This window comes from Gavialis gangeticus, unplaced genomic scaffold (genome assembly GCF_001723915.1).
Source record: "Gavialis gangeticus isolate Ggan-Ray unplaced genomic scaffold, GavGan_comp1, whole genome shotgun sequence".
Lineage (NCBI taxonomy): Eukaryota > Metazoa > Chordata > Crocodylia > Gavialidae > Gavialis > Gavialis gangeticus.
In genome coordinates this window covers 46,993,934-47,013,770 of record NW_017729029.1, presented here as the reverse complement: position 1 = coordinate 47,013,770, position 19,837 = coordinate 46,993,934, and the positions used below count along the sequence as shown (strand labels likewise).

Below are 19,837 nucleotides of genomic sequence, written 5' to 3'. Positions count from 1 at the left end.
TCCTATATCTCATAGATTTTAAGGTGTATTATGTTTTTGAAATACCTTGCCTGGTTCTCAGTGCTTTGTTTTGGGTGTGACATCTTTGATATAATCTTACATTGTAATTTTGGTATACTCTGATATTTGCTATCGACGGTGAGTTTTTGTGTACTAGGGTGCATGCTATGTGCCCACTGCAAACCATCCGGTGCTGTTTATTTACTAGGTTTGGGCATGTAGAAAGTAGAGGCTTGTTTTTTGGTGGCAGTCCACAGCTCTGCAGGGAGGCAATACGGACATGGTCTGTGTGGCATTGTTACCCTTGAGTATTAGATAACACTTTAGTTTGAAACAAATGGAAAGTCCCTTTCAGCACATAGGTACAATAGTCTTCTACTATGAGGATGGCTCAGTATGTCTTGGCAGTAGTGAACATGCTGATACTGTAGTAGGACTTCACAGTCTGAGGTTTCTGAGGTAGCTTAAACACATTCACTTATAGTTATAAAGCCTAGCAAATAGGAGAGCCTATAAAGAAAATAACTGAAAGCAGACTCCCCCCATTCTTTGAGAGCTAGTTCAATCACTGTGTGAGCACAGCAACAGCAGCAGCAGCGGTGCCAGCTGCTCCCCTTCCTCATCAAATTAGAGTGCTGTCACACGAAATCATGTAACAGCCTCCCAAAGTGATTTAGAAACAGCATGGAAGAGCAAGTCTCAGGCATGGTCAAATGCAGCAGCCATCATGTTTTCCACCACAACCTACCCTCAGCCAAGATGCATATCCCTGATGTCAGACCTTTGATAATTAATTAATAAGTAATAGTAATAATAAGTAAAAAGTAATAATTCTTATTCTTTCTGAATTACAAAATTCAGTCATTTGCAATGGCTCACCCAATTTTTGTTAATACAGTTTTGCAAGGATCTGCTGCACATGCTGAGAATTATTGGAGAGCTATAAACAGTTAAAACCTGATCCAGATTGGTGCTACTGGCAAGAGGACTTCTCTTTACCTCGTCCATGCTTATGCTTGTTGTTGATGACAATCTGTACTATAGTTCCTGATGCTTGCTGGGGGTCAGGAAGGACTCCACGGTTACTCCTGCCACCAGAAAATCGTGGCACGTTGGCTGCCTGCCGAGCAGAACTGGGCAATGTGTCATAGTGGGAGCGATGGTATGAGTGCCTCTGCACGAAAAGAGAATGAGTACAGGAATGAAAATGTCTCATCACAGTGACCCTATTTGAGAGCTGAAATTTGTGAGAAGGGGCTGCATTAAGGCCTCTTGTACAATCAGTTTTGCCACTGAACTTAGGCAAGCATTAGTTATCAATATTCACCTCTCCCAGAAAAGTGACCTAATAATGCTGCTACAGGGATATTCATGGGTGGGTTTCCCTCAGTCTCTCCTGTTGAAACAGTTACCCTTCATAAAAAATACTTATCTGTTCTTTGAGTCAGATAGTGACTAACTCCATAACCCTGGCATGAAGGCACTACCTGGGAGGTGGGACATCCAGTCCCCACTTCACTGAATATTTAAAAATTTTATACAAAAACTCCAGCAAGAGAGATTGAGCAAAATTCACCCCACGTGCCCTTTCCCTGGGAAGTGAGAAATGCAGGTTCAAATCCTTTTAGGCAAAAAAAGGGAACTGAATCCAAATGTCCTTTGTTCTAGGTGAGTGCCCTAAGGCCTGGGCCATATGGTGAAGGATGAGGGCACAATCAGTCTCCTGGCTTTTGCTTTTATTACAAGTGCCTGGAAACAAAATGTTCCATTTTGGGGCAAGCAGAATTTTGCAGTTTTCTTGTTCTGGCAGAAAAACCAAAAACAAACCCAAAACTATTTTGTCTTATTCCAGGTTAATCTGAACCAAAATTGTTATTAGATTTTTTTTTTTTTGGTTCAGCAGATGAAATGAAGAGTAGTTATCTCCCTGAATGGGAATCCTTCCCTTAAAACTGGCTCAGGCTCCAAGTGGACACACTTCCTTAAAAAGAAAAAAGAGGAACAAGAAAAATCTCCATAACAAGATCTGTAGTGTGATCAGCCTGTTTTAACTAAGTCAAGGATAATATGGGGTGGGACCACAGGCATACGGGTGGCACAGGCCTTGATTTGCCTTTCTCTGCATAGAATCTGTATAGAAAATTAGATTTGGAAGGAGGTCATCTAATCCAACCCCCAAATCCTATATGGTCATCTCAAAGCTTTGCAAAGTGGGCATAAAATGTGGCATACGTGATTCAAGGAGATGCAAGGCCATTGAGAATTAGACCCAAGGAATGGAAATTTCCTGATACTGTTGCAAGTTGTTTTATTATTGTAGTTACTGAATACCAGTAGATACAATAATAGAACCAGTGCAATAGTATAATAGCTTACAAAATACCACTTTTATATCACTGTGTATTTACTGAAAATCAATGGTGCTATATTTCACAGTGTTTCTGTTGCCCTACACTGAGGGTTTCTAACTTTTGCTGACTCACTGGCCACAGAAACGGATATGGAATTTTTGTTTGGGAACAAGATACTCTACGAGCCAAAGAAAATAAGCAGTGTTTCTCTGTCTTCTACTGAGAGCTATTTTTTTAAACAAAGGGCACTGTATTGTTTCTGACCCCAATCACTGTAGCAGATGTTACAGTCTCTAGTCATGTGCTGACATCTCAACAGTCCAGGAACCACAAGTGGTTTTAGGAGGGAGAGTGAAGCACAAGACACAATGAAAGAGATGGGAGGCAGACAAGAGGGTGTGGTAAGACCAGGCCGTGGAAGAGGCTATCGAGAGAGGCCTATTCCATCTTCATCCATCTATTTCACTCGCTCTCTAAAGTGCCTTTGACTCCCCGGCAGTACATTTAGGCTGGTGGCAGCTGGTAAGTGAAGCATGCTGCATTGTTGCTAACACATCTCATAGGCAGAAGGATACCACACTTACAGGTCGATGGGAAGAGGGGCTATAATCCACCACAAGAGGATTTTTGTTTGTTATTTCGTCAACCTTAACACAGATTTTTCATCTCAGTCGAAAAAGCTAAGGGCTGACAGCACAGTTCAGTGGGAAAAGGCATTATTTGCTAGTGTCAGCATTTCTGCTAAATTCACTCACACCAAGGCAGCTTGGTGATGAGTTTAGGAATAACCATCCCTTTAGATCTGGGGATGTGCACAGCTCATCAGGAACATGTGACTTTTGGTGACAGGCCAGACTTACAGCTTCTCTGTTGGCTGGTTGGCGGAAGATATCCCCATCAGAATGCTCCCAAGAGAGTTCACCATCTGCTAGATGCAAAATAAAACAGGTTTCATTATGGGAGAAATTGTGCTATGAGATGTTTTTTTCTCAAAGACCTTAGAGACAGGTGACACTTTCTTAGTCTGCCGCGAAGCATTAGAATCAATGTTTAATACTAAATTATATTTAGCGCTAAAGGAACAAAGTATATTTGTGTTGCATTTTCCTCATAGGTTTTTTGGTAATTTATTTCCCAGGCGTTATTTTGAACCAGGGAAGTTCTTTACCTGTTTATAAAGCCATCCCTGTGCCACAAATAACTTATTTAGAAAGTTCAGTAGCAACAATCAAGGCATAACTCTCTGGATACAACAGTGTCTCTCTGAAGGACTCATGTGCAGTAACTTACACTAAACTGAATACCAGATAGACTCTGTAGGACTGGATCTTGCACAGGCCAGTAGCTTCTCATGTTTGCATGTTCATGACGTTACAGAGTCATAGCCGGAAGGCATTTTAGGAAGCCTTCTAGTCCAACTCCTGCTCAAGGCAGGATCATCCCTGTCTAAACCATCCCAGACAAATGTTTGTTGGACAAATGGTAAAGATTCCACAACTGCTCTAGTGCTTAATCACCTTCATAGTTAGAAAGTTGTTTCTCATATCTAGCCTAAATATCCCTTGATGTAACTGGACCCATTACTACTTGTCCTGTCCCTGAGGACAGAGCAATCCGTTGCTCATCAACCTCTTTAAAATAGGGTTTTTGTATTTGAAGGCTGCTATTAAATCCTCTTCAGTCTTCTCTTTTCCAGCCAAAATGATCCCATTTCTTCCAGCCTTTCGAATGCTTCCAACATTCCCTCTTATGACACATTTTCTAAACCACTAACAGCACTGTTGTTGAACTAGACAAGCAGCCTGCAGGATTATATGGCTCATATCACTCAGGGTGCTTAAAACCAAGAAGAAAGCACTATAAAGACAGTCTGACTTGTGTTTTAGAAGAATATGGAATCAGGGAGAGATTAACTGAAACACTCTCAATTTCTCTATGTAATCCTGGAGGAGTTAAATACTTCCGAGAAACAATGAGGGGAATTTACAAAGGAAAACTCTGCCCCTCAATGTAAAACTACGATTTAGGGAAACTAGAAATATAAAGAAAAATCTCAGCTGCCAGTTTCTTGATGTTTTCCATATACAGAGAGTTTTGTAAGTGTAAACTTCTACAAATGGATGAGCATTGAGCACTAGGCCATAGGAGAATGATGGCGGGGAGCATTTGGTGCTGTTTTTGAGGTATAAATAGAAATACCTTCTTAATTACAAGACTGGGCCTGGAATATAGACTGACATTTAATTGTTTAAATTCTTCTAAGCCTGACTGATATGGGTATGAGTTATTTATTAGAGATCTGGGCTTGGAAAGTAGTACCCCAAACATTTTGGTTCAGATCCCCATATAAATGCATATGGATTCCGTTGGTTTTAAAGTGTTTTCTTCAGAAGTTACAAATATCCAGAGTCCTTTCAGGGAGTAGAAATTGGCTAATAATCCATTTCCCTGAGTTATGCTGATATCTTCATGCAAACACATTGCTTCAGCTTGTGATTCATAGTAACAACAGTGGTAAGATAAATAAGCTTTTGCAATGTTGAAGACAAGGTTAGTCAGGAAAGAAATATGATTTTTACTATTTTAATAAATGGCTATAAACAATGGAACATTTAAAAATATTATGTAAATGTAGACCTCAGAATCTATTACAAGATCTGGATCTCTTCCAGTATGTAGCCCATCCTCCCTCCTATCTCTTCTGCTGAATTTCCCAGCTATGGTTAGCTTGTTTCTCTTAGTGATTGTCCCTCTGTTTTAGGTGGCTCTGACTTTTCCAATGTAACTATGGCATGATGCTTCTTGCTTTGAAACTCAGTCTGATTTTTGTAATTGGAATGGTTGGTTCCAAATCCAAGTCACCATATAACGTAAAATTATGTGCTACCATCCCAAGAAACTAAAAATAGCAATCAGGGAACAGATGCAAGGAAGCCGATGATTGGCTAATGTTTACTTCATTGCACAATCGGTATATTTGAATGGAAAATGGTAGTTTGCAAAACAGCATGCCAGGAGACAGGAACCATAACCTGTTCCTGTCTGAAGCCAAAAATCTTTGAAGTCAATTTCCAGAATAAAATGTTTGTTGGGAAGTAGCAAAGCCTTTCAGGAGACTATATTGGTCCCTCACTTGCTTGTTGATCTCTTTGCTCCTGTTGTTCCTGCCTCTTCGGTCTATGCTCTTTGAACACATCTACACGAGACGCATTAATGCTCATTAGCCTAAATTAATGTACATTATGGGCATATGTCTACATGCGTGCGCCTTTAATGCACATTAACTAGGCTAATTGTACTTAAATTTGTTACCTGCATATGGATTCAGTTTGATACCTGCATACTAGATAGCTATGGCTAGATGGGTTGAATACTGCTGCCTTAATCCATTTAGCACTAAATAAAGATACCATATATATTCAAATACGAGACAACCCTGATTTTAAACAACCCCCCAATAATTAGATTCTGTATATAGAAAACATAAATTTGATATAATTTTCCAGGTATAGAATTTAAATATTGGAGGGCTGTCTTAAATTTGTCTCCCACCCACTGTACAGCAGGGAAAATAAAGCTGGAGGGTAAGGTAGCCCACTTGCTCTCCACTCCCCAAACTTCTTCGCCTTGCATCTCATTCTCCATCTCCTTAGTGTCGGACCCTGCTGTCTCTGAGAGCGTGGAAGTGAGAAGCAAATTCAAAAAAACTGACTTTGAAATAAATATAGCTAGAGTAATTTGTATATAGTACCCATAGAATTAGTTTACCCAGAATTGATGTATTTTTTGAAACTCCTGCAAGTCTTAGCACAGGTACTCCAAAAGCACATTTTTAAGTAGCACTTTGACACCTACTTACATATATATGGGTGTGTGTACTTCAGATACCCCCCCACAAAGAATCCACATACTAATTAGCTCCCCCACCTCTTATGACTGCAACTGGCTGTTTTTGCCATGAGTCTTGGGATCCTCCAATAATTTATATGCAGATGAGACAAGGGGAACCTGGTCTGGCTTCACCTCATGGATGATGGGGATACACTAATCATACGCAACAGGCTGAAACCAGGGGTAACAAAGGGATTCTGAGTGTTTGGAGCCCAATTTGTTGATGTTTGCCAGAAATGTAAGGCTGGTGAAGAAACAGTAATGACTGGAAATGGGAAAGAAAGGCGCAGCTCAGCTATGGGAGTGAAGAAGAAGCTGAAATGTATGCAATGTAGTGGCTCACCATGACTTGAAAAAGAGTAGGTGCTGAGGGGGACTGTGCTTAATGAGCATTATGATATATCCTATTCAGAAAAAAAAGTAGGTTCCCATCAGTATCCCAGTTTTTTGGCTAAGATCAAGCATTTTTGGCACCAAGGGCAGGATTTCAGGGTTGGCTGTGGTCTTCCTGGTGCTAGGCTGGTATTGCAGTATCTCTAGGCCTTGTGCCAGGTCCTTCCTGGGGGCGGGGGGAGAGTGGGGAGGAACTGCCCATTTTTTGTGAAGGACCACTCAAAAAAAAAGGTTCCCATCAGTATATTTGCCCGATATGGCCATGTATTTTATAGTCATTCTCAGCATTGGCTGCATTTAATCAGTTTCATAGTTGGTTTCCATCACTGAACACATGATGCTTTCAGCAGCATTTCAAAGATAGCCAATGTTTAGTGAGGTTTACTTGTATGTGGATAGATGAGGGGCTTTTATCCACGTGCTGATTGTGGGGGAAAAACTGCAAAAGTTGAGGATTCAGATCTACAAGTTTGGCTTAGACTTTCTCTAGAAGTAAGCCAAAGGATTAATAAAGGAAACACTGATTATCTGTACAGGGGGACATTTTATGGTCTAACACACACTTGCTAGTAGAATATCAGAGATATTAGAATACAGCTTAGTGCTTAATTTGAATGAGAACAGTTAACATCATCTTAAAAATTAAAATACTTATTTCTTTTACATTAGAGCAGGTCAAGGAACTTGTACTATATATTAGACATATCCATTTTTCAAAGCTCATTTACTTAGAATACGACTAGGTATTTTAATACTTCATTTGCATATAATCCCATTACTATAACATAACTTTATCTTCACTGTATTATTCATTTTTATTTAGGGAAGCAAAACACAGTGTAGGAAAACTCCCAGGTTTTCTTTTTTTTAATTAAAAAATACATTCCCTCCCCTTCCCCAACCATTTGTGACTTTCTCTCTGCCGTCTCTATCCCTTATAAGTATTTATAAGTCATTATAAGCCATAGTTAAGTTAAAACATAGGATAAGCTTTTGTATGCCACTACTGTAACAAGCCCCTTTCATATTGTCCATATATCATTGTAAATAGTGCTCTGTTATTTTGGTATTGATTTTTACTGTTTTATATTGTATTTGTATTATGTCTGTATTGATTTTTACTGTTTTATATTGATATTGTATGATTTAGGCCCGTTCCTGTAAGTTAGTTAAAGTAATGTCAAGTCTCCTTCTTGTCTTGTCAAGTCTCCATTTTGTGTCCCCTGCCCAGGCATACCCTGTTGTTAACTATGTTGCAACTGTGACTCATACCTACCCCTCCCATGTAAATTGGTTCCTGGGTGAATGAGACTGCTTGAGACATAATGGAAGCAGGCCTAAAAAATAGCTCCTACTGAATGACCAGACCATCAGCTTAATGACCCTACCACTGCCTTGCATTGACTTTTCCTGAAACCACAGACCTACTCCCAGGACCAGAGACAAAACCCAATATTTGAAAGACAAAGACCCTCCAAGAAACCAGCAACACGGAAACAAAGAACAGAATAGAAACCAGCAACTCCACCATTGTATCCCACCAGCCAATGAGGACACCTGGAACTGCATGACTTCATATGAGCAGGACTGGCCCTTGCCTGGGCATGTCCTCCCCACTGGAGTGACAGGTAGCCCACCCCTATAAAAGGGGTGGTAGAGTGTGACCTTTTTGCGATGCCCTCTCCATCCAGACGACCACTACGCCATGCCACCTATCTACCCAGAGGCCCTGTTGGCAACCCCGTCTAGACAACACCTCGCTGGAGAAGACCCCAACTGGCCATCGAGGATCAACTCTCAGCCTGGATAGGTAGCTATCACCCACATCTTCCCTCCAAGCAAGGGACCTGAATTCTGTTTCTTCATACCTTGACTTCTATCCCTCTACCAAGCCTTTTCCCTCCTGCTACCATTGTGTGTGTGTGTGTGTGTGTGTGTACAATAACTTTGTGCGCTGTCTAATAAAACTGATATTCTTGGACCCCAAGCTGGTCTTTATCTTGCTGCAGGCTCCCCACTTAATCCCCACTCTCTTTGCCCCCACCTCTGACCCAACCTTGTGTCTAACTCCTGTTCCCCTGTCCTCTGGCCCTCTGCTCCCCATCCTGGCTCTCTGCCACCTTTGACCCCTGTCCCAGCTCTCCCTCTACGTGCCCACTTTCTGCTTCCTGGCTCTCCACCACCTCTCTGCCCCCTCCCAGCTCTAACCCCCAGCACTGCTTTGCTCTCCGTCCCGACTCCAACCCCCAACTCTCCTGGCTCTGCTCCATCACCTCACCTCTCCTGACCTCCTGGCTTCTCTGTGGGCTTCCTGCTCCCCCAGCTCACTGCTACTGCACCACCTCCACCTCCCAGCTTTCAGCTTTCTTTCCCTGGCTCTTATCTGCCTCCACCTCCCGGCTCTCTACCCTGGTTTTCCCTGCTGCCTCTCCAGCTTCTCTTCCAGCTCTTCCCACCCCCTTGATCCCCCCCCATTTTCTACCACCACTTCCGTTGCCTCTGCTCCCTCAGCTCCACGACCGGCTCTCCTGGTCCTATCTCCAAGTGCCCTCTAGTCACCAAGCACCCCAGTTACCCCCAAGTGCCCCCTAGTGTTAACACACACAACCAGCAAAGTGCATGTGTGTATATGTGCATGTGTGTGTACCTGTAGTGTCGACGTGCAGTTTGTGTGCGTGTATAATTTTTGTGTCACGCCCTCCTACCTAACAGCGCAATATTGAGATTCCAAGCATTGATCTGGCACGTGTCAAATCAACAACAATGTTATAATGCAGAACCTGCTAAAACGCGGTTTCATTTCCAAACTCTTGGGGCGATGCAAGTGGCATGCTTGCTATATGGTGTCTTTTAGAGATTGTACTTTACCTCTGCAGACTGGGCAGCAGGACTCCGGCACAGAAACTGGGAAAGAACATGTTAATTTAGGACAAGTCTTCAGGCCACAGTATACATTTCCTTCCTGCCATTAAAAAACAAGGACAGTTTAGAGGTGATTCATACAGTACTATACATTTACCTATGTGCCACTCTAGCATCTGGAAATAGGATGCTGTTTGAATAGCTTTCCTTGACTGTCTGGCCATATGGTTTAATTTTCTTTAAAAAATGTAGTAACTGTAGGTTGCATGAACTTGGAGATGAAAATAACCAGGATTTACAAGAGAGATGTAACACAATGCAAGCCTTTACTGCCCCAGTCCCACCAATGTGTTTCGACCTTAATCTCAAGGAACCATATTAAGCAATGATTGGGTAGTGCAGTGTCTTAATCAAGGGGTGCTCAACCTCTGGCTCACGGGTCAGATCAGGTCACAGCAAGCGGGGTTTCGAAATATGGCAATGGGGGAGCCCCAGACTGTGCACTGAACAGGGTATCCAATCCCAGTGAGCAGGGCCAGACAATGGCAGTGCTGGGCCCTGGGACCCAATCCCAGTACACAGGGCAAGGAGATGACAGCACTAGGCCACAGACTGGCCAATCCAGCCCATAGACTGGCCCTGCAGCAATCACCTGTCCTACAGGGCTTAAAGGTTGCACACCACTGAGCACTAGATCTGTTGGTCCAGAATGCACTCCTGGTTGTTTGATAATGGAAACTATGACAGCCACAGTATGAACAGTTGTATAATTACTCTGTTTTAAAGTCAGTGGATGGATTTACCACTCCAGAGTGCCCTTCAGATAATCTGGTATAACTGTTTCCTCTGTCTGTTCCTATCCCACAGTAAGTGAGGTTGAACTATAGTAATTTTCCTCTGAATGAAAGGAAGGGTAAATTATTGCAGTTTAGCTTCAATAGGAGTAGACATATAAAACAGCTTTACTATAGTAAGCAAGTCAGCATCTCCGTTTCCCTCCCTGCTTTCAGAGCAGTATAATTGTTGTGTATATTCATTCCCTTAATCAGTGAAGATCTGATGTGGCCAGCTTTTGTTATGAAGAACTGAGCAGGATTAAATGATTATTTCAGTTCACACTGTGACTGTAAATGATTATTGCATACCAGTAATGTTTAGGCACTGAGAAACTGGGGCTGCATTTGGACTGGTGACCTAGACATAAAATATCTAGGGCTCAGTATCAATACCCTGAGCCATTTAGTTCCCATTTGTGGGAATCTTATCAGCTGAATCCAGAATAATTCTGATCTCCTTCAGAAATTCAGTGTTGTACTTTCCATAGCCAGGTTAAAATGAAATATTATATGAATGCCAGTAGCAATATTTTACCTGCTACCAAACTGTGTGCAGGGTGGGCTCATGTAGTGGATGCCTGACAGGGCAGGCTTTGTCTACTGCGCTCTGAGCAGGAGGTAGCCTGGCATCCACCTGGTTCTGCATATTGGCATGGAGTACAGTTTTGTATGCCAGGGTTAACTCCTGATTTCCAGTCTCACTTACCATCTACTATTGTACACTAGTTAAAGCTCGGTAGGCTGTCTCCCAGCAGTGAGAATCAAGTGACGTGTCCAGCAGGGTTCAATCAAATGATGTTACTTACTGAGCAGCTGCACTGGGCACACTGGTTGGGCTGTCTGTTCTGAAAAAGCCCTTCTGCCACAAACATTTCCCCATGGTGGTAGGTTGTGCCATTGTACTCGCAGGACTTCCCAGTGATTTTACTGCTCATCGAGAAAAGCGAATCCTCTGGAACAAATGAAAAATGAATGCTTCATGCAAGAATCCTGGCCAAGTAGTTTAACTGTGAGTGCGAGCAAGTGGGAGATTAGTCCCCACTTCCCCCAGCCCCAAAATGGCAGTTGGATTAATAAAGGAAATACTGATTTTTATAGCTCAGTTAATTAAATGTAAACACATATAATCATGATACTATATTTAAGTGATACTCAGTAGCTGTTATTTTAACTGTAATTCTCTCTCCTGCCCTCTCTCCGCACAACGAAAATGTTGTCTATGTTCCTGTTATTCTCTGGAGCTCTATGGTCAAAATGTAATAAATACCAGCACTGATGGCAAAGTCTCATGCTGCTACAGTACTTTACTGAGAAAGGCATGCTGCTGCTTTGTTGTGGATGCAGTTAGGGTAGGTGGAAGTGGTACAAGCAGGCTGATTACACAGGTTATCTTACAATGGTTTTTGGTACTTTTCTGTGGAGAGATTTAGGGCCACTGTACATTGCGAACACAGCCATTAATATCAGTTTTCTAGTGTCACTTCACCTTTCCTGAGAACCATTACTATCTTTATTTGTAGTGTAGAAGTACTTCGGAGTCCTTGTCATGGGCCAGAACCCATAGTGGTGGGTGCTGTATACAAACAGAACAAAAAGATGGTTCCTGTCCCGAACAATGTAAATGGAAGAAACCATGTTACTAAGAAAAAAAACTTGTTAGCAACAGTGCCATGGGTTACCTTCTCCCTACCATCTTTATACCGTCTTATAACACTGTTCTAATGCATTGTCCATATTGGGCAACGAAACCCTGGGGAACATGAACCCTGTTAAAAGGAATCTGGCACAAGGACTAGCTATATATCACCACACTAGCTTTTCTCCATAAAATGGGTTATGCCTGTCAGTGACGACTTTTACCTGCACTAAATCCACAAAATGTCATAAAGCTGATGGTTCTGTTTATATCTAAATTAATTTCTAATATGCAAATTACTTAATTACAGTGGCAGAAAACAGCATATACAGAACTGCACACCATTTGGCAGTGATAATCCAGTTATACTCCTGCTGGCCCAAATCATCACCATTATGAGCCAAGTTTTTTCCTAAGACCTACATTCTCTTCCAGCTGCAACCCTAAGTTAGGTTAGAACATCCCCTAAGTTGTATAACCCCTAACCTTCTGTAGTTAGGGCAGTAGCCCCCAAAGGGACTGCCCTTCAATGAGTTGTGGGTAAACTCCCTGTGTGCCACTTGAGTAGTGCTCCTGGGGCTGTGATTCTGGCAATATACATTTTACATGCATGTCAGTCAAGCACACGGAAATAAGTATAGGCACTTTCAAGCAGGAGCCCTTCGGAAATAACAGTACAGTATTTGTTCTCCGTAGCCAGAATCACTTCAGATTTCTAGGAATGCAGCTGATATTTCATTTAATGGGTTTGGGGTTTCACGTGAAAGAAACCTGACCTACAAAATCATGCTTTGCTGTAGCTTTTTACTATCTGCCAGATCATTTCCCATAAAACCCTCTCCAGAATTATGTTCCCCAAGTATGTAGGGTTTTTTATCTTGGCGCCCAACCGAAAAACAATAGGTGTTGGAGTTAAACTTTGACATTTAGAGCCCTCCATAAAAGTATTTATTTTGGTTTGTTGGCACCACAGAATATTAATAATCTTTTGAACAGAGGGAGATTAGTAAATGTCAAATCTGAATGTAATATGTGCTGGTACTGAGCCTACTGCTGTGTCAGAGACAGTGCCAAGGTATGGAAGTAGGTTAAAGCAGAGGTTGGCAACCTTTAAAAAGTCATGGGCCAGAACAATCCGGCTCCGGTCTGACGCGGGCTGGGTGGCTTCAGCGGCATGTCAGTGGCCTGCATCAGGGCCAGACAGCTGTGAGCTGTGCCTGTGCTACTGATACTTTTCTCAGCCCCCTACTCTTCAGTTGGGGTGTGCGTACAGCTTCTAGGGAGCTACACCAGGGGTGGGCAGCTGCAAACTCCATCTGTGCTGCTACCACAGGCACAGCTGTGAGCTGCCTGGCTCTGGCATAGCTACAGCTTTCTGCTTACTGGAAGCTGCACTCATGCCACAGCCCTGGGGGCAAGTGGGGATGGGGAGAAGCAGCAGTGGCTCAGGCACAACTGGAAACTCCCAGGTCCTGACACAGCTCCTTGCTGTCTAGCCTTGGGGTGGGCATAGGTGCAGGCACAGGCAAAGCCCTCCAGGTCCACCAGATCCAGGCCGCGGGCTGGATGTTCTCAACCCCTGGGTTTGAACACTGGAGTGGTTAGCACTCCTAAGCCTACTCTGTGTACTTAAGAATATCTTGGGTATTTTTAGGAGGTGTATGCAGACCAGCATTATTATTTTAGCCTCTGCTATAAGATTCCTGAACCTACAGGCTAGGGACAGACATTCAAAAAGACTGAGTCTGAATTGATTCAATCTTTGCAGGTTAGTCTAACCTGGCTAGCTGAACTAGTTTCCAACCATACAGACAATCCCTCTGGACTGAGGAAATCGAGGCATGTGCCTGCAGTGGCTCAGGCTGGAAGCTGGGGAGTGCTAGAGCAGCCCTCCCTCCCCTTCTACAGAGCTAAACTGAGGGGGGCGTGGCCAGGCCCTAGCAGGGCTCCGATTAGGGAAGGGTGTGAACCACCCTGCATGCAGTCCCAGGCGTTTCAAGGGAGAGGGGTGTTGCCAGCCTACAGCCCCGGGCTAGCACTCTGAGGCAAGGGGGGGTGTGCAATGCATACATCTGTTGATGATACAGAAATTGTCACTCTCCCTCCCTGCTTCTGTATACTGTCTGCAGCAAACTGACAGGCGAGCAAGCCAAGCATGGGATGGGAGGGAGTGGGGAGCTGATAACAGTGTTCATCACCCTTATCTCAGTGTTTATTGCCCCATTAAGAAAACAACAGAGAGACATTACCAGCTATCTGTTGATTCAACGCAGACCCAGCATGTAGTCTGCTGCCTAATACATGGACACCTCAGCAAAGGCATGGGTGGGGGGGAATTTGTGCTTAGCAGAGAGTGGTGATGGGGAGCGAGGGGAGCAAACAGCTCTTCTCAAATGTTTCCAAGGAAGGACATTAAGCTACCTGTTAATTAGGTCCAAAAAGCCTGTCTGCCTTTGTCTTTCCCACAGCATGGACTGTAGCCAGCATGTGGTCTGCTAGCTAATCCGGAGGTGACTGCTAAAGCAGAGGGGCTGGGGGGGAATAATCTTAAACCAGCAAGGGGTCTGGGACAGACAGCGCATAAACTAGTTAACTCTTGATACTACATTCAACCAGGTTTATCTCAAACTGGTTTCAGCCATTTTCAAAATGGTTTGTGTGCAGTGAACTTCTGTTCTGTTACAGGTTTAAAGTAGTTTCTGATCACTTAAACCAGTTTATGTGTAATGTCTGTCCCTAGCCATAAACATTAAAGCATTAAATAAATGCATGGTTGAGGTACAGATGCTAAAACTCAGAAAACCTCCAATATTTCTTGCACTCAGCTCTACTGTCTTCAGTATCCTTTTGATAACAAAAGACCCCTTGGTAGACTCAAGACACCGCTTGGAAAATGCCAGCTCTTAGCTTTCACTCATTTTTTTACTATAGAAAAATCGCAGTTTTTCTATTTCAAAGTAGTCAAAAAGTCCACAATAGGGTAGAATGTTTTTGACACTAAAGATTTCTATTTGAAGCCTCCTGGTTTATCTTGTGACTTGTGTAGGCATTTGCAAACTTAACACTGCTAATATTACATGACACCCTTTAAAGGATCTCACGACACCCTGGTTGAGAATCACTGATTTAACAGAGGGCAATATAGTTCTGGTACCTCTTTCTCAGCAACATTCAACAATAAGAACATCCAGGAACAACATTTTTATTTTCCCTTTCTCTGGTACCTATTATAAATAGGCTCTATCTGTGAAGAGCAGATCCTGACTAATGATTGTCTGCTAGATACACTGTATAGGTGGCTGATGATCTGGGATTGTTCCACTTCCCCTTTGGGAGTTACTATTGTTTGCATGGTCTCTGAGGCTGGGCCAGTAGTTTGGCAATTTGTACAGTCTCCTGTGTCAAGAGGTAAAACTCAGTTTTCTGACATGAGAAAAAGAAGTGTAAGGGGAGAGATTCATGAGGTTCAGCCACCTTCTGTATGGGTGCCTGTACATGAGCGTGGAGGCTGCTCCAACACGCTGTACTGACAGTGTGTCAGAGTAGACTCGATTAATCAAGTCTGCGGGAGCTTGGTAGTTACTGCGCTCCAGCCAGCCTCCGTGTCTCATGTATCAGCATCCCCACACTTCAAAATGGCAGTGGGGGCACTTGAACTAAAGCTTGTTGAAGGAGCTTTAGTTCAAGTGCCAAACTGCCATTTTGAAGTGTGGGGACGCTGATACAGGAGATGCTGCAGCACTTTAATTAAAGAGGCTTTTGGAACCACTCTAATTAAAGCACTGACCCCCAATCCCACAGCACATGTAAAAATGCCTAGAGCGCAGAAACGTGGGGTTTGTCAAAAAAATACAAAAATCAGCATTAACGTTCTTGATCATTCTCAGCTTGAAAAGTTATTAGAAGGAAGGCAGGAAACAACTAAAAAGTTAGCTAATTACCAGCGTGACTCTAAGAGCATCTGATATGAGGGACTCTCTGAGACACGAGAGGTGTCACTGAGAAGGGGGGTGTCAAACCTGGTGGAAGGTGTAGAGGGGCGGAAGTCTAATGGCATACAGTATATTATACATTACAAAATTTCCCACATCTCCCACTGTGAATAGCACAAAGCTATGACAAAACTTGTCCAAGGTTTGGGCCTTTCTGTGTGGTTTTATTGAGTAACAATGTGTGTTCTGGAGTAACAGGACATATGCTACAATTAAGCACATCCTTTGGAAATTGTAAAAAAAAAATAAAAAAATCACAGCCACAAAAGGAACGAGGTACCATGTGGAAGGTTGCTCTTAGGATTCTGTCTCTTCCAAAAATGTGGGCAGGATCAAATCCCTGAGCTCTCTGCAGCTCCTTAGAGAGCATAAAAACATACAGCCAAGTGTTTGTGTGTACTGGGCCATACATGGTGGTAACTGCAGCTTTCCCAACCAGGCAGTGGTCTCTGCATATTGCATACTTTGCAATTATAACAGAACTGATCTGAGTCAAGATACAGCTGAATATCAATGCTGCTTCTGCAATTTATTGCTATATCCATTTAGGAAGCCTTTTTGTAGTCACTTGCAAGCAGGTAGCTCATAGCCTGTAGTTTGCAAAGACCAAGTCTCACTGTACCTTTTTATGGTAAATCAGAATGCTGGAGCAGCAAAAAAAAATATGCTGAAGACAATTTAAATCCAATAAGCAACATTGCTATGTGAAATCACCATAAAACCCCAGAGACTTTGAATTATGGCTCCTATGCCTGGTTTATGAAAGAGTTTTTATAAGACCTTTTGTTCATGTAGTTCCTTCTTACAGAAGAACATCACCATGGGACCACAGAACTGTTGCAGAGTTCTCAGGACTGCAGGACATGGAGGAACACTCTACGTTTTACAGACCTTATACATCATTAGTGAGTCTAGAGACTGAAGTGCAGATTGAGCAGCAACAGTTGCTGCCTTTACAGCTGGAAGAAAGAGGAACGACACAAAAAAGACAGTAACTGCAGTTCATACAGGCAGCTTACTCCAAATGTCATTCTGACCTCTACCTTGCTTTTCAACGCTCAGAGACTCAGCACTCATCAGTAAACCAACCAATAGTTAACACATCTTTCAACTCTGCTAAGTATCTAGATATTTCAGACAGATGTTTAAAAACATGAAAGAGCAAAGCAGGAAGGAGACAGGAGAGAAAACTGTAAAACAACCCGATGATGAACCTCCCTTTAGACCAGCTCCAGGACCTCTACTCTTCAAAATTAATACTTATTTAAAAAATAAAATGGTCAGGAGGTGACCCCCTATTAATTCCATACCAACTCTTATAGTGGAAGCAGATGCAGCAGAAAACTGAGCATCAGTAGAAAAAAGGAGGGATGAACATCTAAGTTGAGTATGAGGCCAACGTGGACACAGTGCTATCTAAGTAGCTTCAAGAAGATCTTTTCTTTGCAAAAGCAAGACATCCACGTTTGTCTGTACCTCCTCCATGCTGAGCCTGGACCACTGCTGACAAGCACATTTTACCTACTTACCCCACTGAGGCATGCTAAATCTCAGAAAGGAAGTGATCTAACCATATTGGAGAAGTCCTGACCAGACTCCTAAGATGAGAAGCCTAAAAGCAGGGGATCTAACCCTCTGGTGCAGCTGCAAGTACATGAAAGTTCTCCTCTCCAAATACAAGTATCAGAAATACACCCCAGTTCCTACAGTAGATCATTTTGCTCATCTGTATTTCAAAGAACTGAAGCCTGTAGTAGAGAAACCATTACACATGGGCACACAAAAGCTCACTAGGAATCATACAGATGTCCACTCCTACAAAGAGGGCTTAAGTGTTACATTGATCTGAATAGCCAGAGGAGAATATCACTGGGCATGTCCAGATGAGTGCACACATGCATTTTCCCGGGGGACAAATAGCAGTAGCACATAGTTGTGCTACTGTTTCTTGTCCCCAAGGAATGCCCCTGCACATGCACTCTGGCACAAAGCCAGTTGTCCCGAGTGGGGTAGGGGAGGATGCGGCCAACCCAGGTGCTAGCCCCAGAAGCCCTACCCTGGGTCCTGGGGGCCTCTCAGGGCTGCAGCAGTGGTGATCCAGGCATGCGGAGCCTGGGTGGTAGCTGGAGCATGGCCCTGGGTAACCAGGCTCTGGTTTCAAGCAACGCATGCTGCTGCCACATTTACCACCCTGCTTTTTTCTGGTGTGGTTTTTCTTTGACAGGAGATCCTGGTGTCAAACCCCCCCCGCCATGTTGCAAATTAGGAGTGCAGTGAATGCATGCATGCTGTCTGCAGCACCACAGATGGGTTTGCAGTGCCACAAATGGCACATGCACGCTCATCTGGACACACTCACTATGTTGGTGGCCCCAGTTCTAAAAGCACTTATGCACCTGCTTGTCCTTGAGCACACAAGTGGTCCTCTTGACTTCTACGACCCTATTCAGGTGACTAAAGGAAAGCTTGTAGGTAAAAGCTTGTGGGATCAGAATCAACATGCAATAAGTGCAACAAAAAATATAGAATTGTATGTTGGAGGCTGTGTGAGAGAGCACGGTTGTCCTCTACAGATACTGCATCTGGCTAGAATTGTAAGGAGACTTTGTTTATACTGTATGTCTGTATACAACTTCTGTCTGGTGCAATTTTTCTCTTTCCTAGTGTGCAACTGCCTTTCTGGAACTAGAAATTGCCTTCTCATTTTTTTTCCATGTGCTGTTTAAATCCAGCCTAATTAGAGAGCTTCAGGTTCCCTCATGATATCATACTCTCCTGCAGACTGTGAAATTAGAGTGATTGTGGCTTGTTTTAGGAAGTGTTAGGTTTGTGCTTTGAAGGAAGGGCCTTGGCATGAATCTTGATATCAGGATATCTAATTCTATGTCTCAGTTGAGATGTGTTAGAATTGGATTAGATTAATTAACTGCAGCTATACAGTGCTGCTTAAAGCCCATGTTTGTGAACCCTGACTCCTAATCAGGATTCTTCTCAAAGCTTAACATCGGACTTTAATGGCGATAGATGGCATTGCATTAATTAGCTGCCCATGCAAAGTGCCATGCAAACTGTCTGTGTGAATCCATCTAATTAACTGGGTTAAATCTTAACCTTCCTTTTTGGCATTCATAGTATGTCAGTGCAAGGAATGGGAAGCATGGAGGATAAAACATTTTACAGCATCACTGGAACAAAGAAACCTTACTTGCGATTGACAAGCTTCCTTTAAGGGCCCAATCCTACAACAGTACAGTTGGTGCACAGTGCATGGCCACTTCAGTGGTCTGCAGAGAAGGCCTTAAAAGTCAGTAAAATTAAAAATATTTATCTATAGGTAACATTAGCATTAAATAATACGAGAAAGATAAGATGTGCTCAAGCTCAGCACATAGCTTAATATGGATATTTATCTCTTAAGCAGCTTTAGGTTGTGCCTATTCATAGAATTGTTTCATAATACCATGCCTTATCACAATTTGTGGTTGTCTTTACTATTCTTCAGGTGCCCTGCTTCTCCAAACTTCAAGTTTCAGCTAGTAGTAACCTAGGTTGTATGCTGTTCACTGCTGTGCCATATGCTCTATATATGAAATGCAGGCCCCATTAAAGTCAAAGAGACTTTAATGGTGCCAAAATTTCATACTAGCTTCTTGCCATACTCGCTGTAAAAAATGTAAGAGATATACTGATTTGCAGTAGGGAGGAACAAGGAAGTTCGGCATAAATTCAGATCCACTCAACAGCATGGATGTAGAAGTTCAATCTGAACTGGAATGTTGTTGGATTTAACTTCTACTTCCTGGAGTCTGTGAAAACCTGGGGTGAAAAGTGAATAGAAAGAGTTATATCTTCCCACCCACTTACACAAGAGGAAAG

The 19,837-nt window shown here is 42.9% G+C and overlaps 1 protein-coding gene across 3 annotated transcripts in view; it reads right to left on the bottom strand.

Annotated features, from left to right (window-relative positions):
* Nucleotides 1–19,837, bottom strand: part of CHRDL1 (chordin like 1) — a 63,754-nt gene that overhangs the window by 14,869 nt on the left and 29,048 nt on the right. For 2 of the 3 annotated variants that reach the window (XM_019521529.1, XM_019521528.1), the window contains exons 5-8: nt 11,140–11,285; nt 9,504–9,597; nt 3,212–3,279; nt 1,000–1,174 (exon numbers count right to left, since the gene is read on the bottom strand). In XM_019521529.1, coding sequence (XP_019377074.1) covers nt 1,000–1,174; nt 3,212–3,279; nt 9,504–9,597; nt 11,140–11,285 — 483 coding nt within the window. The remainder of the gene's footprint in view (nt 1–999; nt 1,175–3,211; nt 3,280–9,503; nt 9,598–11,139; nt 11,286–19,837) is intronic. The other variant, XM_019521530.1, reaches the window with a different exon arrangement.